This window comes from Syngnathus scovelli, chromosome 3 (assembly GCF_024217435.2).
Source record: "Syngnathus scovelli strain Florida chromosome 3, RoL_Ssco_1.2, whole genome shotgun sequence".
Classification (NCBI taxonomy): Eukaryota; Metazoa; Chordata; class Actinopteri; order Syngnathiformes; family Syngnathidae; genus Syngnathus; species Syngnathus scovelli.
Window position 1 is genome coordinate 16,593,570 of NC_090849.1, and position 16,080 is coordinate 16,609,649.

Sequence of the window (16,080 nt, forward strand, 5' to 3'; positions counted from 1 at the left end):
ATCATATTTTGTTTTATTATAAACAATAGGAACATAACCACATTTATTTCCCCTCGTAATTTGGATTTAAACAAGTAAATTCTTTTCGTAACTGGAAAAAATATGAATACAAACTTTTGTAATAAATTCTATACCAAAGCCATCCTTTCTCTATATTACAGCTTTTTTTTTTTTTTTTTTTTTACAAAAAAGCGTACAAAATGAATTCTTCACAGCGATTATAAACCAGATTTTAAGTAGAATGTTAATTATGTTCACTTTGATGTATTTACCCGCTAAGGAAACAAACAAAAAAACAAACAAATCAATTTCTGAACAAAAATAAAACTGAAATCCATACCATTACATTTATCATTAACGAATACCAACGTCAGTGATAGACTCCGCCCCTCGCACAAGCGACATCTGTTACACTTATTTGTGTTTTCACTCACATCGTGTGTGTTGATCGGCTTCTACATTGACGGTACAGTAACTTTCTTCGACACTAACACTGACTCAACGCGTTTCGCGATCACGTGTTTATTTTTGTAAGCTGAACCAAAAGTCATACCAGGTGAAGAGCGACGTTTGCAGAAATGCTAAATTTAGCCCTTGGGAATGTATAATAAATCCGACACAACCGGTTAATTCTGGTGGCGAACTTGAACTGTAAAAATAATATATCTAAACAGTTGCAGAGCAAAGACGATGTGCCCAAATCTAACAGCTCTAAGTGTACTGTGATAAGTCAGCGCAATACTATAAAATGAAATCTTTGCAAAGTTGCAATCCATTCGTGTCCTTTGACACCAATAGTTATTTAAATAAGAGCAACGAGTGATAATTCACACGCTAAAATTGGTTTAAACCTAAACTCTGCCCCTTCTGTGCAGTGCTTGTACAGTACATGCTATTTTAAAATTTGACTTACACTTGGATATTCCACTGTACCGGAAATAGTTGTGTGGATTATCCATTTTGTGTTCTGTTATTCCAGATATGCGTGTGGCTGTAATAGGTGCTGGAGTCATCGGTCTGTCCACAGCTCAGAGCATTTATGAGCGGTATCATTCCATCGTCAATCCGCTGATCATCGAGGTGTATGCAGACCGCTTCACCCCACTGACCACCAGTGATGGAGCGGCTGGCCTTTGGCAACCTTATTTTAATGACAAAGGCAATCTTCAGGAGAGGTACTTATTTTCTTTTTGACTCCTCTTGAAAATGTTCTGGTTTCAATGCCACATTCTTCTTACCTTCAGGGAATGGTGTAAACAGACCTTTGACTACTTGGTGAGCTGTCTCCGTTCACCAGAGTGTGTAAAAATGGGTATTTTCCTCCAATCTGGTTACAACCTCTGCAAAGAACCAAAACCAGTGAGTAAAACTTCGCATTTCACCTAAAAAAAATAACTCAAACTAAAATTTGGGCGTTATTTTGATTTATATTTTTAAGTGAAATATACAAATGGAATATCTAGTCACATGCTTGTCTGATAGTCCATATAACTTTAATCAATGATGAATATTGTCAGCAATAGTCATAAAATAATAACTGAGATTTTATGAAGGCACTTAAAACCGCAAGCAGAAAGTCCACAAAGATCATTGCAATAGACAACTACGTATCTAGTCAGAAAGTTTTTGTGAGCAGGAACCAACATTTAAAGACACAGTCCTGGGCTTCAGAAAACTCACAGAGCGAGAGCTGAAGATGTTTCCTGGCTACAGGTAGAATCCAACACACCCTGCTGTGTGAACACAAAGCATAATTTATAATTATACTGGTCTCGTGGAAATCGTGAAACCTTCATCCGATAGTGTTTTACTGCACGACTGAGTTAATTTGTAACACACCTATTTCTTTTAAATTGCCCAATACCCCCTTTTTTTTTTTTTTTAGTCATGGCTGGTTCAACACTGCTATCATGTTGGAAGGTAAAACATACCTACCTTGGCTAATGGACTGGTGAGTTATTGCACAAATGCACACAAATATGGTTCATACTACATATCTTAGTGTCTTAATCCATGAGCCAGTTTGATCTGCACAGTTTAAAAAAAAAATATATATAGTATATATATAAGATATTACCTGATTGTTGTAACCTGAATTGAACCAGGCAAAGGTCATGTTAAGACTATTTTGTAAGCCATTAAACCATGAATGGAGAACTTGTATTCCATATTGTATTACTTTGCCCCTTGTATGTAGAACGAAATCATCACAACAAAGCCAAGTAGATAAGGGAATCAAATAACTCTATTGTTAACCAGTGACCGCTTTTGACAGTAGTATCATCTGTGCAAGCTGGGACGAGAAAGCAGTTAAGATTAATTAAAAATAGACCCGTTGCGTATATTTTTTTCCTTTATGATTCAGTCCAGCAAGCTGTCTGCTAGTGAACTCTGCAAAAGCACTTTAGATAGTCCAGGTATAGTCTACATGTCAAACCACACTATAGTAAATCAGTAGCGTAGCAGAAACGAAAACATCATAATGAGCACGTTCTGTATTAATATCAAATTTGGTGTCCTCCTCAGGTTGGCAAAACGGGGTGTGAAGTTTTACCAGAGGAAAATAGGCTCATTTACAGAGGTTAGCTTTTTAAACACTAGTGCACTCACAATTAAAGCCCCAAATTCGTTGAGATTATTATATATATTGTAAAAATAAAATCAGAATTTCTAATAATACTGTGACTCAGGATCATCATTTAACTAATAGATGTCACTTTTAAACTGAACATTTATACATTTGGTTGAATGTGAAAATGTTCAGCAAATACGTACTTTTGTTTTGTGTGTTTTCATAAAATAATTCTTCTTCCCCATTTGTAGCTGCAAAAACATGGTGCCGATGTGATAATAAACTGTACTGGGTTGAGATCCGGAGACCTCCAACCTGACTCTGAGATCCAGCCAGCCCGGGGACAGATCATAAAGGTTAGGCGGAAGTTCAGTCTTTGGGGAAGAGTGAAAAAAGTAATTACTTCTTCATATTCCTATTTTCTAGGTGGAAGCCCCATGGTTGAAGCATTGGATTTTGACCCACTCTGAGGGGTCACCATACAGCTCACCATATATCATACCAGGGTAACACAAGTGACCTGACGCTGACAATTTCTCAGCCACTTTTCACTGTATTCCTGGTAATGGTGGAGCTGGGATTTGTTCGACTGTCCCTTTATGACAGGACTCCCACCACAAATGTTTTTTTTTGCTGGCGATGTGAGCATTTGCACCAGACAGAATCGATTAGATGCGAGACTGCAGCAACTACAATTAACTTTTAACACGAAGGGATGTGGACAGCGAGACTTAAAAAGTAGCATTTCTATTTTACACGTACTGTATCTTTTATACACGCTAGAGGTGGTTGCAACGTTGTGTTAGTGTTAATCATTTTGCTGTCTTGTTGCCAGAGTGCTGCTTTCTCTTTTCTCTTTTCACAAGTACGTGTCTGCAGGAGTCGGTTTGTGGCAGTTGGCGGGGTGTTCCAGTTAGGAAACTGGAATGAAAGCAATGATACTGCCGATCATAAGAACATATGGGAAAAGGCTTGCCAACTTGAGCCAAGTCTAAAGGTCACGTATTACAATTCTTAACATGTACAATGTGCACCTAGAAGAAGTAAAACTAGGACATCTCAGACGTTGTTGCTAACACGACGAACACACAGTTACCCTGGAACAGAAAAGCGCCTTCCCAAAATTGTTCCCACAAAATTGGAAGCACACAAAGGGCCTTAGATGAGAAAAAACAGGGGGGGTGGGGGTATACATTAACCTACTTTCTGCTAAGGCAGATAAAAAAAATCATGCACTGTGACCTTGCATTGTCTGTGTTATTGTTTTCTTGCCACAGCATGCTAAGATAGTGGATGACTGGACCGGCCTCAGGCCAGCTCGAAATAAAGTCAGACTGGAGAGAGAGACCATACTGTGTGGTGCCACTGCGGTCGAGGTGATTCATTCAAAACATCTGATTAGAATTCCAGATATAAACACTGGTCTTCAGCGTCTGAGTTACTGTGATTTTCCTGTAGGTGATTCACAACTATGGCCATGGAGGTTTTGGACTGACCATTTGCAGAGGTTGTGCACAGGAAGCAGCCAGGCTTTTCGGCCAGATTTTGGAACAAAAGGGAGCGGGACCAAAAGCTCACTTGTGAATTACTTTTTAGCATTTGAGACTTAATTGTAATTAAATCCAAACCTAATAATGTCTTTATAGTAAGGGACAATTGTTATTCACTCATATATATAAAAAAAATTAAGATTAACAAATTAACTCAAATATAAATATGCCTTAAATATAGCTTGCAAAATCCCTGTAACAAATAATGACATCAAATTGTATCTTTTACAAAGATTATTTACTATCATGATGTGGTACATTTAGCTTTTTTTGTGTGTTGACAAGAATAAGTGTACATTAAATCTTAATACTGATTCAATTAAATGAAATTTCAAATAAAGTGCAAAAATACATCCATCTATTATTTGAACTTATACTTCATATCACCTTTTTTCCAAAGAAACGGAACGAGAGCTGATGAATTCTTTACAGAGGTATACATTAAGTTTAATGACTGTGTTTAGTCTGAATTAAACATTATAAAGTGTAATGTTTAGAATCCAATGAGAACCAAATTGTCACATTATAGGTATCGTATTGTGATCGCAGAATTTCAATATTTTTCATCAGACTTAAGCATTGTAGGATCTGATGAAAATATATAAAATACTTCGATACTTGAATCCAATCATGTATTTTTAGGCAAATGCAATTGAGTCATATTTCAAAAATATTGCAGACGACACACACATACACACACACACACGGCACATACTAAATATTTTGATGAATATACTGTCAACATATCTCACCAACGTCAAAAATGATCATGGCGTAAATTAATATTGCTACTGGAATTGTCTTCTCCATTTTTTCTTTTAAATTGGCGTTTGCGCTTGGGTACCATCATTATGATACACATACTAATTAGTTGGCTATTTTCTCTATCCTGCAGTGAATGAAAAAAAAATATTGTACAGAGGCCTCGTACAATTGAAGTAAATGTTTTCCAGGTAAATAATATATGTGTATCTTTTAAGGCTTTTTTTTTTAGTTGTAATATTTGAAGTAATACAGTTTTCCAATGTTTATGTTTTCCCAAGTCTTAGACCAGTGAGTCCCAATCTTTTTACTTGTGTACCCCCAACCCTTTTTGTCATACCATGAGTTTCCCCTCGCTCGTGTTGACGATTCTCTAAAATGTAACACAAACTATTAAATGAAAAAAAATTTGTTTAACATCTTATTTCTTTGTTAACTCAAATTAAACAGAAAAAAAAATATATTGCCTTGAAAATAAGTTAAAAAAAAAGGAGATCATTGAACAGTTCCCCTTTAAAGAATAATATTCAAACCCACTGTAGCAGTTTTACTTCATCAGTCATCAAAGCTTCTATGAGTCACTCGAGGTGACACGTGGCCGCTGTAATTTTGATGCAGGAAATCATTAAATGCTCCCATGTACCTCCTGAAATGAACTCCTGTACTCCTATGGGTTCGCCTACCCCTGGCCTGCACTGACCTATGACTGTAGCGCGTTTCACCTTTTCACTTGCATCACACAAGATTCAGACACTGCCCCCAACTTCTTCTTGATTTCACTCATTCAGTGGTCAATGCCATGGATTTCAACCATTCTGTTGGAAGCATAAAGTGGCAAAACGGATGGCAATTTTGGATGAAGAGTTACGTGCAGTGACATGACATTTTGTGCCGTCTTCCTCTCTGAAGTCATGTTTGTGCCTAGAATGTAGATGGGACTTGAGATTCTGCAGCTTTTTTGTCCTTCGCGCTTCACCGTTATCTCAAACATTGCTCAGCCCTGAGAGCCGGAGCTGGAATGAGGGATTGGCCCTGAGTTTTGTGAGGAAGAGGCTCGACCCATCATTTCCTGACCCCACTGGCGGTGGCTGGATTCCTGCAGGCCTCGTCCCGTTGTCTCAATTGGCAGTGCGCAAGATGCGACGGCGGCGAGCAGACAGCAGCAGCAGTACACCGAGAGAGCCAAATACACAGATGACTCCAACAGCACCTGCAAGAGAAACCAAAATAGTCACTTTATATTCTACTTTGTTAGTTAAGTGCCAAATTTACCTGTGCAACAAAAGGTGTGATGAGGGCACCAACTCGAGCCATCCCACTGCTTGTTCCCAAACCCAAAGCCCTGGTTGCAGTTGGATACACCTGGAGAACATAAAAGACTGTGAAGGTCCTACTAATTCTCTTTCTCTATGACTGCTGTCTTGATTTGATTCAAAATACATCTATTCACTGCAGAGTTTCTGTGAATACTAACCTCTGGAGTATACACATAAGCAACCTGAAATCCTCCAGCAATGAAAGCTCTGGCAATAAAAATCAGCACTGTCATGGAAACTCTGCAACAAAACGAGAAGCCACGCCGGCTTTATGACAATGACATAACTTGATTAAAAACAGGACAATATCGAGAACAAGGTTTTCCGTTTACCTCCCCACACAACCATAGAGTGGAATGATGCACATAGAGAAGACAAAAAAACACAAGGCCATGGTCTTCCTTCTTCCTAAGCGATCGATCGCCCACAAAGTCACCAACAGTCCTGTGGAACAGGAACCCATAAAGTCAAGATACAAAAAACAGAGATACATTGGAGGTGGTCAATTTTAATATCTTTCAATGTGTGATCTAGTAAAAAAAAAAAAAAAAAAAAGTCCAGCATATTATGTACAATTTTAGTCCGTTTCAATTTTACCCGGGAATTCCGATAAGGTTGTCCACAAAAGGTCTTTGTAGTCATCGCTGTTCAAGTATTTACACTCCAAGTTGCATCTGCTCTCCATTTTATTACCTTTGCGCTCTAGGGGGAAAAACATAACACAGGTTAGAATTCTAGTTTGGATCAGTACAAGTGTCTGTAGTTTTATGCTAACTCCCCAAGAACCGAAAATAACAAAAAAAAGTAATCGTATATAGGGCAGTAACTCACTTCCGCATGCCCCTCCCTCCTGAAAGAGTTCTGTGGTGAGCAACACAAGGCCGTAATATGAGAAGGCGTTTGCAAACCTGAAGACAAGAGACACAACAATCTCAATATGAAGCTAAATACGTATAATAGAGTGAATGGAATGACATTTTTGTTTCCTGCATTTACCAAATAAACCACAGAAGGACTGTTGTCCAACGGAATTGTGACGAGAACAAGTCCCGAAACTTCCCACGATCCTCCTGATTAAAAAAACAGAAATCAAGAGACTGGCAACAATCACAAGTCATAGTGCAAAAAAAAGTGTAATTAGATTTGGAGCGTTGCAGAAAGTGATATACTTGTTTGGCTGCAATGAGTTTTCCCAGCGGCATGGGTACTCCATTCTCCATGGCAATCCGCTTCAAAGTCGCCAGAGCTTTTTCTTGATTCCCCGTCAACACATCGTATCGAGCACTTTCAGGTAGCCACTGCCGCCCAAGTGAAGAGATTCATCAATCAACAAAGCTTCTTAATGAACATGTATGATTTAAATGAGACGCATCTGACACTTTGGTGACAGAAATTTGAGTAGACTTTAGACCAGGTAAAACTAGGTCTAAGTTGTGGTGCAGGTGGTGTTACATAATTTTGTAAGTCTCTGTGCCTACTCCTAACTTTATACTCACGAAACAAAAGATGGCAAAGATGAAAAGAGGGATGGTAGAGAGGCCGAGAAGCCAGCGCCAGCCCAGAGAAGGCATCACTAGAATTGCAAGAAGGACCTCAAACACCGTGCCCAGAGCCCAGAATATCTGTTGGGATGAAATAATCACCACAGAATAAAACGTCCAGCTGCAAATGATCTGTACTGGACAGATGAAGAGAGATGAGCTTGACAGTACAAACCTCAATAAGCAATATACACGTTGCTCTGGACTTCATGGGAAGAAATTCAGCATAGAGTGTGACCCTAAGAAATAGATAACACACACTGCTAATTTGAAGTCTTGCTCTGTAAATCGTACAAAACGGATGGATGAGGGATACGCACGACTGCGGGGCTCCACCGATGCCAAAGCCAACCAGAGCACGGAGGAAGAGGATCCAAGCATAGATGGGTGCAAAAGCACTCATAATACCATAGAACATTGTCCACAATACACTCATTGTCAGACCCTGTGTATAAAATGTAAACATAAGATAACAGTACGTATATCAGCATTTTGGCAAAAGCTTGATGTTTGCATTCACAGTACTGTGAAAATTTATTTTTGGCACCTTGCTCAGGGGCACCTCAACAGTTGTCATGAACCTGTTTAGCAAACAGTTAAATTATTTAAGTAAATACATTTAAAATTAAATAAATTGAAATGAACAGTTGAATTATTTTTTATCCACAGACCTGACTCCCTCCTATTCCAAAGAATAAGCCCTTACAGATGAGCTACTACCACCCCTATTTTGGTCGGAAAATGTATTTAATCCGCTTCAACAAAAGAAAACAACCGTAAACACGGAGCTCCTCAAGAAAACAAGCCAGTCAAAATGGCTTAGAATGAAGCTATCAAGCTATCAGCAACCCGTCAACACAAACAATATTCATCATCATCATTTTCACTCATGAATAAGTGATTCATGCTACAGAAAACGTACTTACCGTCTTCCTTCCATATTTGTCAGATATGTTTCCCCAAAGAGAGGAGCTGATCATCATTCCAATAAACACCGCCTGTGGTAATTGAAAAAACATAACTTCATTTATTTCAGTAGTGCAATTCAAAAAGAAAAACTCACATACTATGAACTGTATACTTACTACGCAGATTTACTTTGACGCATCAAATTCAACATTTCAAGAAATGATATCACCCCCGAAATAAACAAATAGATGAATGAATAAATGAATAAAAAATTTAAATAAATAAATGAATAAATAAATAAATAATATTTACCGATGTAAGAAATGCCACCTCAAGACTTAAATAAATAAATAAATAAATAAATAAATAAATAAATATTTACCGATGTAAGAAATGCCACCTCCAGACTTGGAAGTCTCCATTCACAGTGAAGCTGTGGAGCTAAGATGCTTAGAATCATCATCTCCATTGCGTCTGCCATCTAAACACAATAATCAGGAGTTCAATGACAAAATATATCAAATATAACACTGTACATAAATACGTAATTCAGAGGTGTTGTAGGGAAATCCTCACCCAGGACAGACCAGTGAGGATGGAAAGCTTCCACTGGAAGGTTCCAAAGCCAATTGCCTCCACGGCATCCTCAACCATGAATGTGTCTAAAAGTAAGTTAAATAGCTTGTAAATATTACGTGGGAATACAACACATCTTGCTTATAAAATTCCAGAGATAAAATCCAATGACGTCCCATCATACTGCCTACCATCAGTTGGGTTGGCAAACTCCCGAGGGACAAGAGCTCCATCTGCGAGGGCCACAGGCTCCACCTCTTTTGGCTCTGCCACTCGCACTGCTGCAAAAGACTCTCGACTTTCACCATCTTCCTCCGAGCGCGTGCTCTCACCCGTGTGACGGAAGCGAATGACACTAAAAATGAAATAGGAAATCTGTAAATCAGCCTAAACGGGGAAGCCCAGACGAGGGGAAGCCCTGATGGAGGGATCCTAGGCCAGCTGGGAGACAATGTCTCTCCAGCATGTCCTGGGATTCTACGCATTGGGATCTCTTCAAAATGAGTGTCATTTGATTTACTGGTGACCCAGTCCAGGGTGCACCCAGCCTAAGTCAGTGGGAATGAGCTAGAGACCCTTGTGAAAACATCCATCCATCCATCCATCCATTTTCTGAACCGCTTAGTCCCCACGGGGGGCGCGGGCGTGCTGGAGCCTATCCCAGCCGTCATCGGGCAGTAGGCGGGGGACACCCTGAACTGGTTGCCAGCCAATCGCAGGGCACACAGAGACAGACAACCAATCGCACTCACACTCACACCTAGGGACAATTTGGAGTCTTCAATCAGCCTGTGGGAGGAAACCGGAGTGAACATGCAAACTCCACACAGGGAGGGCCGGAGGTGGAATCGAACCGGCACCCTCCTAACTGTGAGGCGGACGTGCTACCCAGTGCGCCACCGAGCCGCCCCTTGTGAAAACAACAAACGCAAAATGAATGTTGACTCTATATAAGAGTTATGTGGCTGTCATACCAGTTCCACACAACTGCATTTTGATTGAAAAACTATTTTTTTGCATAACCCAATTATTATGCCATAGTGTCAATTTTTGACAAAGACAAAATATTAAAATCTTGTTATTGTACATAATCATAAAGTATATAATGGCAGGGGCCGGCAACATGCTCCCCGCTGGCAATGTATAAGTTCATTACAAAATGTAAACGCTTGGAGATTTCCAAAGTGTTGCATCTTGATATTCATTCGTCCATTGCTTTTTTCCATTGCAATCATTGCGTTTTGTGATTAACTTTTGAAAATTGTGTTTGACTTTATGTATTTGATATTACATGATTATCATACAGCACAGAAAAGGTACACTAAAACAGTAAAAAAAAAACAACAACACGCCCCCTCTCCCCAAATAAAAACAATCTTAAAATGAAATAAAACCAATGTGACACCCCCACCAAAATAGAAGAGTGGTAACAATAGCACGCACTTCATTTTATCTGCCATCACTAATCATGCAAGCATACCATTGGCATCAGCACCACGCATTTTTGCCACTCATGATTCCTTATTGTGAATTTAAGCGATTATTATTTGAGCAAATTACACAGAAAAGAGATGGTATACGCTTTGTAAGATCAGTGTAGTTAGCATATCTAACAACCCAGTATTACTTTCAAGTACCACTGGCGAATAGGCTGTCATTAAGGAATCAATTGATTGTTAAGGTAGATAAGTCATCATTGTCTAAATCAGAGCATACCGGCCTCCTACAGACAAACGACACGCCAAAACGACGACGCAGCTTCAGAATGCTACATGATTTTGACGATTTCCCACAGCACTATCTCCTGGTATTCTGAATGTGTTGACATCGGTTGACATCACATGACGCTGGCGCTTTAATACAATGTGAGCTAGCTGTGTTGTGTCGCGAGCTGGCCGCACAAACAAGTGACACACTGATAAATTAGATGCTAAAGAAAATGACAAATGTTTTAACTCACGGCAATTGTCTCAGCTGGAATAGATCATCGTCCATTTTGGTGTTTATATTCTGACGCTCCGTATGCCCTCATCGCCATACATGATCACGACGAGCTGCGATTTCAGCACTGAGGAGAGCGACCCACTGATGGCCAATGAGAAGCCACGATACACAGACAGGGCAAACACTGGACGAGTTTAAATGACAACGAAGTAGATTATAATAAATCCCTGAATATATCATTATTTATATTTCAGGTATTTTATATCTTTCATTTAATAGCACTTGATCACTAGAAAATGTAGGAAAAAATAATGGGAGACGAACACAGCTGATTTAAAAAAAATATATAATAAATTACAATATAATACTTTAACGAGAAGACTCGATAATGAAGGTGGTCAAATATAACGTGAATTTATGGGTCGGAACTTTTTTACAGTGAACGCATTGGTACGCACTTTTGTGGCTCCCCTCAAACAATGCCGATAAAGACAATAGTTCCGCAACAACAACAGCATGTTGTGGTGCGGACCAGAGAGCTCAGATAAGCTTGTCAGACAGTACCTGGGCACTGGACCAAGCGCCAGGTAAAGTATTCTCCTTGAAAGACATCACATTAAGCTCCTTATCGTTAATGGTTCACTTGGTCAAAATAGAAACGGGTCATGACACCGCCATGCGTCGCGCTCAGCTGACAAACAAGACAGACAAACAAGCGACCGGTTTAATGCCCTTGTTACTAATCCTTAGCCAAGAAACACGTACCAGTGCAATGTATCAGAAATGTGTTAATATTGGACTCCTGCGAATTTAAGACTGCACATCACGGGAAGATAAACTCGGTGTTACTGGTAAGTTAGCATACATGCTAATGCGAGCATAATTACACATACAAATGGCTGGCTTCTTCCTGTAAACGCATGCTGGAGTCAGTGATTGCACTGTTTTGTCTCTACTTGCCTTGAGGCAGGAAAAACATTCACCTTTAAGGGGCGTGCGAAAGGACCATTTAATAACTATACACTGAATATAAGAATACAATTTAACACATAAACCAGCAAATACCAGTTGTGCGCAGTATTCCAACCAGTCCTTCCTCTCCATGCAGCAATAAGAGCATGCTCTCCATGTGTCTTAATAATCCTGACCAGCTCAAATAAGTTGTGCTGTATTGCCTGTAATTGCCATGCTTCGAGAGATAATTGAACTACATTCATTATATCCTGTCTTCATTAGAAACAAGATGCTCAAAAACTGGGGTGTCATTGGTGGTGTTGCAGCAGCCATTGCAGCTGGTGTCTACGTTTTGTGGGGCCCCATCACAGAACGAAAAAAGAGAAAGAGAGGTGAGAATTGATGCACAATGCCCACCGTGTAGTGTTCTAACAGTGAGCCGTGTTTTCTTCCAGGCATGGTTCCTGGTCTGTTGAACTTGGGCAACACTTGCTTCCTGAACTCTTTGCTTCAAGGTCTGGCAGCATGCCCGTCGTTCATCCGGTGGCTGGAAAGGTTTTCCAACTCACCCGCCATCCAGTCGCACAAAGAAAACAAATTGTCCACAACACTTCTCCAGCTTCTCAAAGGTTATAAAGCAATGTGGGAGGTGTAAAAGCAAAGCCTACTTGACACAGCGTTACAGCTCCAAATGTAGACGGGAAGGTTGTTTCTGTTTTGACAGCTCTGTCCAATAATGAGCCTGGAGATGAAGATGTGCTGGATGCAGGATCCTTGCTGGATGTTCTCAGACTGTACCGGTGGCACATCAGTTCATTTGAAGAGCAGGTTGGTCTTTTTTTTTTTTTTTTTTTCCATTTGTGGAAGCTGGTTTGTGTTATTGTTACTCTTCCTTATTAGGATGCCCATGAACTCTTTCATGTTCTAACATCATCTCTCGAAGAGGAGAGGGACCACCAGCCAAAAGTAACACCCTTGTTTGATATGCAGTCGCTTGAGGTAAGCAATCGTTTTCCAACTTTAAATGTTAGAAGATTTTGAAACACATCACCTGTGCGCTAATGCATCTAGGATTTGTGAACAGATTTTTGCACAGTTGTTTTCCTTTCAACACAATCTATTTTTTTTTTTTTTTAAATAAAGTGGATTTGGTACATTAAAAAGGTGTACCATATTAAGTTTGAATGAATGAATCTGTCTTTTTTGCTCAGAGTCTTCCCAATCAAGATGAGAGAACAAAGACTTGCAGAAGTCGAGGTAAGAAGGGAACTTTGACTTAGTCTTAGATCAGAGCGCATACATCATCAAAATAATTTTCTGTCTTCCTTTTTGCAGCCCCTCTGCACCCAATTCCAAACCCTTGGAAGTTCCAGCATCCTTTCCATGGCCGTTTAACGAGTAACATGTTGTGCAAGCGCTGTGAGCATCAGGTAAGTTTATTTTACATGAAAACACAAAGGTGGGAGCTGTTTTTTGGATGGTAGCGAAGAGCTTAACTTATTTCCATTGTTGGAACTCAATACGCCTTGCATCATCCTCATGCAGAATATTTTTTTTTCAGAGTCCGGTGCGATATGATTCCTTTGAAAGCCTTTCATTATCAATCCCTTTGCCTCAGTGGGTAAGCAGAATCGAACCTACCAAAATGTAAATGTTGCTTTACTGTGATGACTACAGTATTTGTGTTTAGGGTCGACCGGTCTCTCTGGATCAGTGTCTACAGCATTTCATCTCCTCCGAGACTATCAAGGAAGTGGAGTGTGAAAATTGCACCCAGGTGATTACTCAAATGAATTTCCTTGGCTAATGCATGGAACTAAAAGGCTTATCTCGTTCTTTTCCTTTTTTAGCTTCAACGTGGGACCAAAATTAATGGACAGCTTCTGGAAAGTCAGCGGACAACGTTTGTAAAGCAGCTTAAATTGGGAAAGGTAATTTTTTGCTGAATTTCGAAGAATGGTTGACTTTGGGCAAAACCAAAATTGCTTGGCAACATTTTCCACCCACAAAGTACGAGCTCTATTGTTTATTCTTGCAATCATTTTTTCCCCCATCCAACGTGCTCCTTTCTTTTTCAGCTGCCCCAGTGCCTTTGCATCCATCTGCAAAGACTCACATGGTCCAGCGAAGGAACCCCAATTAAACGACAAGAGCACGTTCAGTTCACGGAGTATCTATGTATGGACCGCTACAAACACAACGCCTCCATACAGACGAGTCTGCGCACCAAATGTGCAAGGAAGCACCAAAAGGGAGAAAATTCCAGCAAGAATGCGGAAAGGCCTACTGCGAATGGCACAGGTATGGGTTAGTCATCATCAAGCCCGTTTCTATTGTCACATGCATTCATAATTTATTATGTGCTCTGCAGATGCAGGGCATCATAACAACAACAAACCCTTTGCAAATGGAAACTGTTCATCTGTCTGTTTACATTCTACTTGCGGGACCACTCAGCTCGGCCTTACATATGACTACCGGTAAGCTGCCTTGACTACTACATCTAACTATTACAAGGGAATATCCAGTGGAACCTAAATCCACTTGTTTGGAAATTGATAATAGAATTTGAAATTAAAGTTGACCATAACCTTATTGCTTTAAATGTGAGTCAGTTTACATCTCTCCAACCGTAAAGGCTATGCAGGGTTCTTTCAGCGAACGTAAACACAATCTTTATCTCCTTTCCACCAGATCCAACGAGTACCTTTTCCAACTCACGGCTGTACTGGTTCACCATGGTGACATGCACTCAGGGCATTTTGTAACATACCGACGCAGCCCCTCCCCGCCTTGCAGTTCCTCGCCGTATACCTCTCAGTGGCTCTGGGTGTCCGACGACTCTGTTCGCAAAGCCAGCCTACATGAGGCGCTCTCCTCCAATGCCTATATGCTCTTCTACGAGAGAGTCCAGAAGCAGAGCGCCCCGTTGCATTCGCAGGAGTAAGTGCTGGCTCAGAGGCTAAATTAATTCTGCTGCCTTTCCAGTCATACTCACACAAACGAATGTGCCCAATTTTAGCACGGTTGATGGAGTTGACAAGAGCATCATTTGACTGTAGGGTATTTTGTGTGCGGATCACGCAACGACTTGCCGTCATGGGATGTTGCTGCTTTATCCAAAGTGGGAGATTCCAGTTCCAAAGACTGTGGACATGACTTCAACTATTTGGTTTGCAAAGGAAACTAACTGGGGAATGTGATAGTACAGTACATTCCTGGTTCAAATTTGAATACGTTCATGTATGACAAATTTACTCTTGATGTTTTAAGAACTCAATTTGAATGAAGGTTGGAACTCGATCAGAATTTGATGATTCGGACTCATTCGCACTAATGGAAATCATTCCCAGTGATTTTGCAATGTATGTAGACATCTTGTTTAAATTATGCTTAGTTATTTGGATCTGTTTGTAATTGTTGTAAATAATGACTATTTTCATACTATAGCTGCGCATTTGAAGTTAAAGTGCCACGTTGTGTGAAATTTTTAATATGAAGCCATATGTGTGTGTGACAATTGTTTTACTCTGTAAATATTTGAAGGATTATTTGGTGGCCAAATTCAACTTTGTCACAAGAGGCGCTGTATTAGATAAGTCCAAATAGTGGCTTCTCTTCAAGTTATCCTCAATATTTTTTTAACCCTATTACTTGTAACTGCCACTTTCCTTCCAAACCAGTTGAGAAGCAAGGATGTGGAGCGGATGCCTATTGTTAATATTTACAATTTGCACTTTAGTACAATATATTTGTGTGAAATGTTTATGTGCAATCTCTAGAACTAACTGTTTTCTGATATTAAAAAAAAAAAGAATAAAGTAAATGTTGTAGTTTTATGTGCAAGGTACAGCTGTTTACAGACAAACCTCTGACACGGTTCCTGCAATCAGAAGATTGCTGTAACTTGTGCGCCTGTCAACAAGAACACCGTTCCTTGTATGAAATGTGAAGGA

At 39.9% G+C, this 16,080-nt stretch overlaps 3 protein-coding genes across 4 annotated transcripts; 2 read left to right on the forward strand and 1 right to left on the reverse strand.

Annotated features, from left to right (window-relative positions):
• Positions 1-346: 346 nt before the first annotated feature.
• Positions 347-5,301, forward strand: LOC125993710 (D-amino-acid oxidase). The gene is made up of 11 exons (XM_049762525.2): positions 347-466; positions 980-1,175; positions 1,245-1,359; positions 1,637-1,713; positions 1,886-1,951; positions 2,527-2,581; positions 2,824-2,928; positions 2,999-3,078; positions 3,452-3,569; positions 3,850-3,948; positions 4,031-5,301. The coding sequence occupies exons 2-11, from the start codon at positions 982-984 to the stop codon at positions 4,154-4,156; spliced, it is 1,035 nt and encodes a 344-aa protein (XP_049618482.1). The 5' UTR covers positions 347-466; positions 980-981; the 3' UTR covers positions 4,157-5,301.
• On the reverse strand, positions 5,096-11,553 carry svopa (SV2 related protein a). Its single transcript, XM_049762522.2, has 16 exons — positions 11,187-11,553; positions 9,418-9,581; positions 9,227-9,312; positions 9,033-9,131; positions 8,668-8,739; positions 8,062-8,186; positions 7,917-7,980; positions 7,697-7,822; positions 7,370-7,498; positions 7,197-7,270; positions 7,032-7,108; positions 6,798-6,902; positions 6,533-6,644; positions 6,359-6,440; positions 6,157-6,246; positions 5,096-6,094 (listed from the first exon to the last, which is right to left on the reverse strand). The coding sequence occupies exons 1-16, from the start codon at positions 11,219-11,221 to the stop codon at positions 5,879-5,881; spliced, it is 1,656 nt and encodes a 551-aa protein (XP_049618479.1). The 5' UTR covers positions 11,222-11,553; the 3' UTR covers positions 5,096-5,878.
• Positions 11,554-11,611: 58 nt separating this feature from the next.
• On the forward strand, positions 11,612-15,963 carry usp30 (ubiquitin specific peptidase 30). Of its 2 annotated transcripts, none has more exons than XM_049762523.2 (14): positions 11,612-11,757; positions 12,407-12,516; positions 12,580-12,753; positions 12,849-12,952; positions 13,025-13,123; positions 13,336-13,381; positions 13,460-13,554; positions 13,686-13,745; positions 13,815-13,901; positions 13,975-14,055; positions 14,203-14,425; positions 14,496-14,604; positions 14,819-15,067; positions 15,147-15,963. In XM_049762523.2, the coding sequence occupies exons 1-14, from the start codon at positions 11,687-11,689 to the stop codon at positions 15,178-15,180; spliced, it is 1,542 nt and encodes a 513-aa protein (XP_049618480.1). In that variant the 5' UTR covers positions 11,612-11,686; the 3' UTR covers positions 15,181-15,963. The 2 variants fall into 2 exon arrangements, with proteins under 2 accessions (XP_049618480.1, XP_049618481.1); XM_049762524.2 differs by lacking the exon at positions 11,612-11,757 and adding an exon at positions 11,875-12,021.
• Positions 15,964-16,080: the final 117 nt, after the last annotated feature.

Coding starts and splice junctions, on each gene's coding strand:
- LOC125993710 (XM_049762525.2), top strand. CDS start 982: ATGCGTGTGGCTGTAATAGGTGCTGGAGTCATCGGTCTGTCCACAGCT. Junction 2,582..2,823: donor AAATAGGCTCATTTACAGAG/GTTAGCTTTTTA, acceptor CCCCATTTGTAG/CTGCAAAAACATGGTGCCGA. Junction 3,570..3,849: donor AACTTGAGCCAAGTCTAAAG/GTCACGTATTAC, acceptor TTCTTGCCACAG/CATGCTAAGATAGTGGATGA.
- svopa (XM_049762522.2), bottom strand. CDS start 11,221: ATGGACGATGATCTATTCCAGCTGAGACAATTGCC. Junction 9,582..11,186: donor TTCCAGCTGAGACAATTGCC/GTGAGTTAAAAC, acceptor TTTCATTTTTAG/TGTCATTCGCTTCCGTCACA. Junction 7,499..7,696: donor TCTTTGCCATCTTTTGTTTC/GTGAGTATAAAG, acceptor CTTGGGCGGCAG/TGGCTACCTGAAAGTGCTCG.
- usp30 (XM_049762523.2), top strand. CDS start 11,687: ATGTTGTGGTGCGGACCAGAGAGCTCAGATAAGCTTGTCAGACAGTAC. Junction 12,754..12,848: donor ACTTCTCCAGCTTCTCAAAG/GTTATAAAGCAA, acceptor CTGTTTTGACAG/CTCTGTCCAATAATGAGCCT. Junction 13,124..13,335: donor TTGATATGCAGTCGCTTGAG/GTAAGCAATCGT, acceptor TTTTTTGCTCAG/AGTCTTCCCAATCAAGATGA.